Genomic DNA, 10821 nt, shown 5'->3' with positions numbered 1-10821 from the left:
ACACCAGCCAGCATAGCCATCTACTGGGTGGCCTTGAACCCAGGCAGGCCTCTAGGTGGCTTTTCCATGGCTCCATCCCAACTTGCCACGTAGAACTCCAGGAGCCACAAAGCAGGGTAACTGTCCTTCCAAAACTTGGAGAGAACAAAGGTAGAGAGCCCAGGGCCAAGTGGCTGCTCACTGGGCACGGCTGCTAGGAAACCAGAGACCACAGGGCCGGGGAGGGAGCCAGTAGCTACCAGGAGGTGTGGGGCCGAGGAAGGGCACAATTTGGGGGGGAAAGCACCTTTCTGATCTGCACTACCACACCGCATGCTTCCCCGGACGCCACTCTGCTTCCTCCTGATTCGGATGCCCGTGTTCCTTGTAGGCATGGTTTACCCAGTCAGCACTCATCCCGCACTTGCCATTTTACTGACTCCTGGGGAGAGAGGCAGATTCAGGTAAGACTACAAAAATTTCGTCAGTGGTCCTACCAGAAGGCCATCCTACAGGGGTGACTGCTCCTGAAATCCACCTGCCGTGCCACCAGACTCTGTGTGCCCTTGTGACCTGTGAGCCAGAATCAGAGACCGCAAAAGGGGTAAGCAGAACCCCTCTGTATTGCGGGGAAATCACAGCTCCTGCCGCCCTCCCCTGGATTGTGTCCTTCGAGGCATGGACACAGACCACAGCCACTGATTATCTGGGCTCCTTCACTGGGGCCGCAGGAGGTTTGCAAAGCTCACGAGACCTCTCACCTCACAGAGCACTAAGAGCTACCATCCATGAGAGAGAAGTCCAGAAGGCTGAACAGGTAGCGACATGAGGTCAGAACAGGAAGGCTCAGGACTGCTAGCTGCCGGGTACATGAAAGAAGTGAAGCCCCCAGGACCAGGACGACAGGAAACGGGTTTATTGCGTGTGGCCTTGCCCTGCCTGTCTACTGAAGAAGTCTGAAGGGTTCTCAAAGTGGCTCCTTCGGACAGGATATGGGGTGCGGGGACCAAGGGGGAGACCTGAGGAGGTAAGGACCTTTGGAGGGACTGCCTCAGTTATAGGCAAAGGACTTTAGGCTCAAATGTGTTTGGTGCGTTTCCCCCTCTAGAGCTGTAACTTCTCACCATACCAAGGTCGAAAACAAACCACACACGGCTCTCTGAAGTTAGAAACCAAACCCTGCTTTATAAGGCTGAGTGGCCATCAGTGGCTTTTCTGCAGAGATAAGAGGTACCGCCAGTGAACCTTCCTCACCTTCTCCCCATTCCCACCACCCCTCCATCCCTCCAGATACCCATCTCTGCAATTCAACCACTTCAAAAAAATACTTTGAGGAAGGGGCTGGGGTTCAGGCTGGCTAGCCAGCCGGCCGGCCAGCCAGTTCCCATGAGGTAGCTAACACCGGTGCTCCTAGGCGGGGACTAGTGGAGAGAGGGCAGTCATGAGCTCACAGCAGCCAGGAGTGAGTCACCGGTTGACTGGGAGGTGGGCGAAGCAGAGAGTCTCGAGGTCTGCCCAGAGTACTTCATCAGAGGTAACATCTGGGTGGAGAGGCTTGGCTCTTTGCTGGTGTCCTCAAGGTCCTTGGAAGAGCTGGGTTTCCTGGCGAGAGGAGAAAGGCCAGCTTGGGTCTTCTTGGGCTTAGGGATGGTCCCGTCTTCAGAGAGCGGTATGCTTCCCTCGGAGAAGCTGTGTTTCCTGAAACAGGTAGGGAAAGAAATGGCTGAGATGGCTGTGTAGCTGGGACTTTAGCCTGTGATCTGCCTTCAGAGTCCAGACAGGCATTTCCAGCCTTCCGGGGCTACACACCATGACTAGATAGGAGAGAGAACCACAAAACACATTTTCTTTATCTGAAGGCGGAGAGCTTGGTGCAAATGTGAACACGTGAGAGGAGGCCTCAAGGAGCCCGCAGGCGGCGGGCACAGCTGAGAGGGGCTGCGTGGGCAGGTGAGCCACACTCCAGCTCAGCTGCGCCGGGCACACGGGGAGCCACCAGGCAGAGACGGTGGCCGAGTTCCCACCCCCACCCCCAGTGGAGAACGCTGAGCTCATCATCATCTGGGAGGAGAGGAAGAAGAAAACTCCCTGAACTCACAGCCAGCACCCTTGCCTTGCCCAGACAGCACTCACCCCAGCTTGCCAGTCTCGGACTTGGAGAGCGCACTGAGTGCCACATCACCCTTCGGGATGGTCAGAAGTGATGTTGGGAGAGACCACTAAAAGCAAAGGAAGCAGTGAGGCCAAAAGGGCTAGTCAGGCGGGAGTGCTCAGGGTCCTGGGACTCTCTCCCGGCTCCACCTGAGTGATTGTGGGGCTCGCCTCTTCCCTACCCTTCAGGCATGGGCCCATGTGGGACAAAAATCTCCGTTTTCTCCAGATTTGGACCAGAAGTTGAGGCTACAAAGCACTCTGACCCTTTAAAGAAAGGCACCCAGGGAATCCTGGAGGCCATTATTCCCCTGAAAGGGAAGGGTCTGGAGACACAGATAGGGGAGAAGTGAGAGGGTCTGGACCTACAACCAACCCATGCTGTGCTCTTAAGCTGCAGGGCCGAGGCTGCTGACTGGAGGTGCCCCCTGGCCCCACAATGGCGTCACTCACCACTGGAACAGAATCCGAGACGGCCCCTGTGTGGAACCCTTTGTAGCACCAACTGCGAAGCAGATCTACTCCTAGAACAAGATGAGCAGGGGTGGGACTTAAGAGGGTACAATCAATTGGTGGACTCTTCTTGTCAGGGAGGCCCATTTCTTGGCCTACTAGGATTTAACTGCTCACTACACATGGCCTCCTGTGGGCAGGGAGGATCCATTACCTTTGAGCTTGTTGCCATGGTACTTCTGTTCCCACTGGGTGGTGAGAATGTTGAAATATCGTGGCTGCTCAAAAAAGCGGAGATAGCGAGAGGAGATTCGAGAAGGAAAAATACGTTCAAATTGCCCACGGCGAGAAAACTCATCCTCCATCTCAACCAGAATCCGCACGTCATCGGGCGTCAGGATGTCCAGCACAGATGCATAGAAGTCCTAAGGCCCAAGGAACGGAGAGGAAGAGAGCAGAACAGGAGGTTGCGGGGGAGGGTATGGTGAGCGCCGCTCTGAGGTTCTAAGGCTGCAGGACTCCCAAGGCAACGCCGAGGCTGACTAGTGGGGCAGCTCGGGACCCTGTCTGTTCCCAGGCCTACGGCGTTCTGCTGTCTGGAGAAGATACTCCAGAGCACAGAGGTTTTAAGAGGTTTGCTGGATGGAGTCAAGATCAGAATCTAGCAACAGACTCGGCAGCTGCCTTCGGACTACTACTCTCATCGACTCCAAGAACACAGAGAGCTCCCCTGGGGCTCAGTGCACCTCAAGGGAAGAAACCCAAAGGGTCGACAGCTCAGACAACAGGGGATGGTTACGACAGCATCGGGTGAGGAGCAGTGGTTGGCCACGTGGTAAAGGCCGTCAACTCTCTCCCGGAACCACACACAGGCCAGCAGATCCCTGCACGCCAAGGGACCCTGAAGCTGGGTTAGGAAGCCCTGTCTTGGAGAGAGGGAAAACTGCTTGCCTTGGGCTCCCAAATGTCTCACCAGGGAAACTTTCTGTTGGCACTTGGGGGTGGAGGGAAATCTCCTACCTGATCAGGAATTTTCTGGGTCAGATAATAGGCTTTCTTCATCTTCTGTGCAGTGAAATGCTCCGGGGCCACTCGACACTTATCCCTGGGGGAGCTGGGCAGGCTAACGCAGTGGATGGAAGAGAAACAAAGGGTAAGGTCAGCAGCTTCGCGTCCTGAGGACACGTGGAAAGAGCGTCCCTCTCAGGACCCTTAGCGTAGCTGGGGGAGGAAGACAACTCTTGGCTGGGGTCAGGGGACTCACTGGGGTACCAAGTTTAAGTGGTTTGTTGGAGGGAGTCACCCCCTTCTCGAGAGAAGACAAAGATGCTGGGACAGACAACACCCGTTGCTTGTGTAGATGGGACAGCGATGCACTCTATGCAGTAGCCTGAGCACCAAAGAGCAAGCAGCACGGGGTAACTACAAGAGTTCAAGGTGCCCTCATGGGCTGGTAAGAAAAGAGGAGCCGGGAAGGACCGCTGCGTGCGTGAGTTCGGTCGGATTTGGTGGGCAGCCCCTCGATACCCAGCTCGGCACTGGCTGTGCGACCCGAGCACACTCCAAGACTCCCTGCCCTGCTTCCCCAGCCCTGGCACCACCACTACTGCGCAGGGGCGCGAAGATGGCCTCCACAGAGCCCACAGGGCAGCGGCTGTCAAGTGAGAGCCACAGCCAGAGCCACACCGGAGTCCACGAGACCCGGTGGGGAAAGCAAGTGTTGTCCCCAGCAAATTGGGACTGGAATCCCAGCTCTCCCACTCTGTAGCAGAATAACCATGGGTGGGCTGCCTAATCCCAGGGATTTCCAGTCTCCGCATCTGTCAGCTGAGGACATGGATACCAGCTGTGAGGGCTGAGGTGGAGAGGAGTTACAGGTTTTCTCCTGACACACAGCAAGGTCCCAACCAAGTATCAGCTCCCTCCCCTCAAGAGTGGTTCCAAGAGGAACCTGCAGCTAGGCTCTCGTGGGTGGGTGAGGTCCCAGCGGGGAGATCTGACTGAGGGGGCTTGTCAGGACGAAGAAAGCCCATGAGCAGAGGAGGGGAGGGACATTACGGAGGAACAGTCAGAAGCCACGCCCATTTCAGAGAGGAGACTCCATTCACCGATCTTTCACCTCTGGGCTTCTGCGAGCGGCTGCCTGGTCAGAGCAGGCAGGAGACAGGAGACAGGAAGGGGAGGAGAGGGAGGGACGCCTGGGAAAAGGAGGCCGCGGCCTCGTGTGTCCCTGTGAGGAGTTTAAAGCTGATTCTCCAGGCCCTGTGGAGATTCCTGAGCCGGGAGCGATAACACCAGCCATACTTTTCAGGGGCACTGATGTGGGAAGAGGTGCGCGGGAAGACTTTGGGGGCAGAGTGTGCAGCACGGGAGACCGAGCAGGAAGGGGCACTCGGGCTCTGCTCCTTCCCAGAGTCCCCAGGGGGCTACTCGTGAGCCACGGGGCCGAGCACGGAGGCTGACCTGGCGCTGGAGCTGCAGGGGCTGCCGGAGCTGGACATGACGTCCTCTGCGCTGGGTAAGACGAAGCCTGCCAGGTTCAGAAGGTCCCGGATCATCTGGCCTTTGATGCTGATGTCCAGCGGGGAGCTGGAGTGGAGGCTTCAGGGAAAGGGTACAAGGGGCAGTAGAACAGCTTCCGGCCATGCGCCTGAGTCAGCGCTAGCCCGTGGATACCTTGCCTCCCCGACCCTGAGCACTGTCACGGGGGACTTGCTGCCCCACAGAGAGTGATCACCTCACTCGGGGTGGTTCCCGACTACGGCCTTTGTTTGCCGGGGGAAAGCACATGGTAGGGATCTAGTTGAAGAGAGCAACTTCTTGAGAAAATGGCTTAGAATGAGTGAAGGAGTGAAAAACAGATCACGAAGGGAAAACACAAAATCTACTGCAGGAAAGGTCTTCCCGAAGTCAGCAAGACCAGAGCGGAAAGAGGATTGTGAGGACACAGGCAGGGCTGTGCTCCGAGTGCCCCAAGAACCCACCTACCTCGGGGAGATGTTGACTTCCAGGACCCAGGGCTTGAGGTTTTCATCCAGCATGATGTCAAAACCGAAGAGCTCGTGGCAGCTGTAGGGCCGTCGCACGTACATCTTCAGCAGGCTGGTCACGTAGGGCTCCGACCTGGTCACAGAGAAGACCACGTCTTAAGCCCAGCTCCTCCCGCGGGGCCCTCGCTATAGCTGCCCAGAGACGAGAGAACAGAAGAACCCCAGGAAAAGCAGTTCCCTAGGGAAGCCTCTGATCTGGAGCCAGATTCTGGAGAGGAAGTTCAGTAAAAGGGCAGAACTCTAGCCACTCCTTCCTATTTCTGGTCCTCAGAAACTGACGCCCGGTGTGGTCAGTGTCTGGGGCACAGCTGTGTGCAGGCCCGTGAAAAAAGGGGAGGCCATGGAAGGCCCCACACCCAGGGTAGCAGCGTGACTCACGAGATGATGGTTTTGACAACAACATCCTTTATCTTCTCCCAGATGGCATCACTATTGACTCCCTTCTGGCTCAGGTAGTTCCACAAAGCCTTCAGTGCCCTGCAAGGCGGGGGTGGGGTGGGGGGGTGGGGTTATATTCTATGAACGGGTGATGACGAAAAGAGAAAGAAAAAGGAGTAAGAGGTCCAAAGGCGCTCTCTCCATGTCTCTTTTGAGGTTTTCAATTCAGAAAGAGAGGAGCTTGGACGGAAACAGACCAATTCTGAACTGCTCAGTGTTTATATGACCTTTGGGTTTTACATCAATCCTCATTGACCATGCCCCTGAACCTCCCCAAAGCCCAGAACCCTGTGTTCCCCTAGGCCTCCGCCTGACCGGGACGCAGCCCGGGTACCATTTGTGGCCCTGGCAGGCTGTTTCATCCGCATTGGCCTGGTACTCAGCATTCTTTTTATTGACACTGTAGTTGGTCAGGTGCATGAACTTGTTGCCAAGGCTCTTCATGGAAGGGGAATACCTAGAAGTGAGGAGAAAGGCAGAGGTAAGATAGGGAGACGGCAGGTGGACAGAGGTCCAAACGTTTCCCCAAATCTCAAGGCAGTAAAGGACAAGTAAATAGATCTTTCCAGATGCATAAGAGCCTGAGAAGTATGTCTGTTGGCAAGGTTTCTAGAACACCACAGCTCCTTTATCATGAGCAGCTCACAAAACTCAGGAAAAGTTTACTTATGTTTACTCGTTTCTCATATAAGGAGATGACAAAAGATCCAGCTGAGCGCAAGAAAAGCACAGGGCAAGGCATGTGGGACTGATCGCCTTCGTCCCACCTCAGTCCTGCAAGGAGGACACAGCCCACAGTCACTGAGGTAGAGAACCTTCTCGTTTCCTCTTCCCCATGTGACAATGCGATTTATAATAAGAAACTTACATGCATGTCCCTGTCCCTGGTTCCTGGCACAGAGTTTCTAAATCCCTTATAAATTCCTCAGTGATAAGAGCACCATCAGACCATCTTTTGGTCTTTGATCCCAGTTCCTGACACACAGCTCCTGAAACCCTTGTAATTTCCTGGGCAATAGGAGCGTCTTGTGTTCTAATGAGGCAACTTTGGGTGGCTCCCTGGATAGGGTCTGATTACCAGACAGACCAACCCATGATTAGAAGCTTGGAATTTTCGGCCCTGCCCCCTCTCCCCCCTTAAAAGGGAGAAGGGCTAAAAACAGAATCAATCATGCCTACGTGATGAAGCCTCCCTAAAATCCCCAAATACAAGGTGCGTGTTCTGGGCGGGGGATCCTGTGGGATGTGCTGGGAGTAGGGCCCAGAGAGGGCCAGGGAGCGGGGCACCCCTTGTCACACATGCCGCCCTGTGCCTTGTCTCCTCTGACACCTCACCTGGTCTCTTCTCTCTGGCTCTTAGCCTGTAACCGAACTTTACCATCTGCTATGATGAGCTGCTCTGACAAATTAATGGAAGCTGAGAAGGGGGTTCCGGGAACCTCTGACTTCCAGCTGACTGGTAAGAAGCACAGGCACCTGGACTGGTGACCGGCGTCTGAAGCAGGAGGAAGGGGCAACCTCGTGATGCGGAGCCCCAAGCTGGGGGCTCAGACTCTGGTGGGGTGGGTGTGTGTGTGGGGGGTGGTGGCCAGTGTCAGACAGGAGTTAAAATGCAGGATACCCAGCTGGCGTTGCAAAGAACTACCTCCTGTGGGGAAAAGTCCCACGCATTTGGTGACCAGAAGTGGCAGAAGTGTTCAGTGTGATAGGAGACACACAAGAGGAAAGGAAGATTGGGTTTTCCAGATACACCTACTTCTCCTTTGCCCACAAAATGTGTTGTTTTTCAGCCCGGCATCCTCCAGTTCCCCTCATTCTCAGGAAAACAAGTCCCCAGAGCTGTCAGGGTGAGGCCTCAGCACGACCACGTACTTGCAACTGGCAAAGCGGACAAGTCCGTCGGAAAAGAGGTAAATCCGCAGAGGATCGTAAGAGGTGACGTAAACATAGATTCGCAGGTCGAACTTGCTGCCACTGATGAGGTAGGGTTTGTGTAGATACCTAAACAGGGAATGGCCAGCTTCAGGGATGTGATCGATGAGATGGGGCTCAATACGTAAAACAGCAGAAGCCAGTGAGCAGTCCCCAAAGTAAAGACCTTAAAACCGCTGGCTGAAGGAGGTCGATGGCTGGGAGAACAAAGGGCAGGGAAATGCTATAAAAAGGGACCCTCTGGGCTAGGGAGGTGGGAAAATGAGGAGTAGGGCGTGAGCTGGTGACAAGCTCACCTCTGTACCAGGAGGGGCCTTCGCTTGGGGAGCTGACTCCACTTGTGAATGACCTGGATGCCAATGCCTCGGGCTGACGCTGGCTAGAAGGCAAGCGGAAGGGAGAGGAGATTTGCTGCCGGCCCAATACTCCATTGCTCCCACTCTCGGACCTCGGCCCGCTGCCTGCCGCCATCCACTCACTGGTTTAACAATCCACTTCTGGCGGCTGCTGCTCTCCCAGGCTTTGCGCAGGAGCTTGGCGTCCTGGGGCAGGATGAAGGACTGGGGGAAGAAACTGAACTCCTTCTTGCCAAAGCGGCTCTGCATGCGAGACAGGTTCCGCCACAGCCGGTCCTTTCTCCCGATCTGGAAGGAACCTGGGAAGTGGTTCAGCTACAGAAGGGACAAAGTGGGAGAGCAGGGAGAGGGCCTGGGTAAGGCCAGGAGGAAGACAGCAAGACTCACAGGGTCCTTTCAACTTCCTTAGCAACACTCTGAGCTCTCAATCCACTTCTACCGTCACCACCTGATGATAAGTACTCCTCCGCAGAGCACTCACCAAAAGATGATTAAAACACAAACAAAAAACACCAAAATGTAGTGCCCCCAAGGGGTAGATAGCTCATGAACAACCAGAGAACAGTGATTAAGTCAGACAAGATATTCCCTGTAAGTGTCTACTGCCGTAACGGCCTGTAGGGCAAAGACAGGAAAGCACCTGGCCTTCATTAAGTCTGGGGCAAGGGACTCCTCTGTCACAACAGGAGACCAGAGTCCTCTTTGTGCACACCCAGCTTGGAGGACTGGAGGCAATGCACAGCAGTCACAGCAGAGACAGGAGTCACAGAAACAGATGCCGCAGCTCAAGCCACATTGGAGAAGGAAGTGTTTTGGGGGGCTGCAGCTCCTCGGGGCACTGCAGCGCAGCGCACTGTGCTGCTGGACGGCCATGACCCGCGAGGGTCCCGCTGCCCGCTCCTCCCGCACCACCTCTGCTCTGTGCATGGTCCTGGCTTCTCCGCGGTCACCCTCCTCTTTCCCCCCTGCCCATACCAACCTCCTCCTGCCGGGTCCGAAGTCCAGGAGAGGGACTCCCCAGAAAGGACCCCTACCTTCTGATGCTCCCGAATAGATCGGAAACTAGGAGACTTCATGTGGTGACCCCAGCAGCCCAGCCAGTCGTCATTTCCTAGAGGAGGCACATCAGGGAGTCAGTCCCGCTAGCAGCTCATTCCTTGGGGCCAAGAGGCTCAGAGGCCCCAGACACACCGTTGGGCCCGGGCACAGCTCCCAGACCCAGTTTTCTAAGAGCCGCTGTGGAGATGTCCTACGTGAGACCCTGGGTCAGGAACAGAACAATGGCTCTCTGTCTTCTAACTTCGAGGACCAGGCTCCGGCCCGGAGAGACTTCAGAGCTATGTCTTCCCATGAGGTGGGAAATCCAGGCCAGGGTCCCCGCAGAGCAGGAGGTACGCAGGGCTCTCCCCCCAGCCTGAGGCCATCTGACGGGGCAGGGGACAAGCTCACAGTAAGGCCGGTGACTCACTCTTGCTGATTTTGAAGTGGGACCGTCCAATGGTCTGCTTGACAATGTTGGGGGTCACAGTGCTCATCTTCCACCGAAGCAGCTTCCTCTGCTCCCAGGGAAGTTTCTCCACTGGGGAAAGGGATGGGGGGGGGGGCGAGGGTGAAGGAGAGCAGGAGGGTCAGGGTTAGAAGTGGAAAGGTGGTGCCGCTGCCCAGCCTGCACTAGGGAGACGAGTCACTAAGAAGTGTTCTGGGCCAGAGTTTCAAAGGAGCACCCTTGGCAGGAAGAGGGGGGCCGCAGTGGTTGAGGGACATGGACTGGAGGGAGGTTGGCAGGAATGAAGCATGAGATGATGCAGCTGACAAGGGTCCGCTGAGGGACAGACATGGAAAAGTTCCGAGTATCAGGCTGGTGAACCAGGCGGGGAACTGAGCACCAGAAAGGTCATTCTGGAAAGCCCCTTTCACCCCCCTGCCCACTCCTCCCAACTTGGCTAGCACCCTTCTCCTGGGGGCACTTTGGGGCTCAGACCCTTGGCTAGGGTTACCTCTCTCGTCCCGGGTGCCAAAATAGATGGTAGGGGGCACGTTGGGAAAGAGGCTGTAGACAAGGGCTGGCCGGACAACTTTCTCACTGGAGAGGGGTTTGGTCAGAATTTCCGCGCAGCTCCTACGATGCAAAACAGACGTGTGGTAGAGAAAGGGGAGGACACGCCCCCGAAGTGCTGTCACTGTGTCCTTTCCTCAGGGGTGCGGTCTTTCGCACTGGGATTCCGCAAAGACAAGTACTCAGTAAGTATTCTGCAACTACGAATCTACACGGTGCCAGAGCTAACACCGGTACATGTCACATAAAGGCCAGACCTTCCCATACTCCCTTCTGTGACACAGCTCCAACATTTCCCCTGACAAGCCATGGGCAGGGAAAGCCCTGGAAAGAGTGCTTCTGAGAGCAGGTATGCAACACTTGAACAAAGAGGAGTAAGTGAGGAGAGAAAACGATATGGATAATG

General features: G+C 55.7%; 1 protein-coding gene across 4 annotated transcripts in view; it reads right to left on the bottom strand.

Moving 5' to 3' along the window:
- Window positions 1-1053: 1053 nt before the first annotated feature.
- LOC111144057 (tubulin tyrosine ligase like 4) overlaps window positions 1054-10821 on the bottom strand; it is a 34555-nt gene continuing 24787 nt past the window's right edge. For 3 of the 4 annotated variants that reach the window (XM_022498163.1, XM_022498155.1, XM_022498171.1), the window contains 15 exons: window positions 10357-10478; window positions 9828-9938; window positions 9394-9470; window positions 8483-8674; window positions 8300-8382; window positions 7944-8072; window positions 6406-6528; window positions 6012-6110; window positions 5572-5706; window positions 5047-5184; window positions 3604-3706; window positions 2798-3008; window positions 2584-2654; window positions 2113-2198; window positions 1054-1677 (listed from right to left, as the gene is read on the bottom strand). In XM_022498163.1, the coding sequence (XP_022353871.1) occupies window positions 1419-1677; window positions 2113-2198; window positions 2584-2654; window positions 2798-3008; window positions 3604-3706; window positions 5047-5184; window positions 5572-5706; window positions 6012-6110; window positions 6406-6528; window positions 7944-8072; window positions 8300-8382; window positions 8483-8674; window positions 9394-9470; window positions 9828-9938; window positions 10357-10478 (1939 nt within the window). In that variant the 3' untranslated portion in view covers window positions 1054-1418. The remainder of the gene's footprint in view (window positions 1678-2112; window positions 2199-2583; window positions 2655-2797; window positions 3009-3603; window positions 3707-5046; window positions 5185-5571; window positions 5707-6011; window positions 6111-6405; window positions 6529-7943; window positions 8073-8299; window positions 8383-8482; window positions 8675-9393; window positions 9471-9827; window positions 9939-10356; window positions 10479-10821) is intronic. The other variant, XM_022498147.1, reaches the window with a different exon arrangement.

The sequence above is a fragment of the Enhydra lutris genome, unplaced genomic scaffold, assembly GCF_002288905.1.
Source record: "Enhydra lutris kenyoni isolate GAN:26980312 unplaced genomic scaffold, ASM228890v2 scaffoldscaffold1, whole genome shotgun sequence".
Classification (NCBI taxonomy): domain Eukaryota; kingdom Metazoa; phylum Chordata; class Mammalia; order Carnivora; family Mustelidae; genus Enhydra; species Enhydra lutris.
This window is presented reverse-complemented; position numbering and strand designations above follow the sequence as displayed.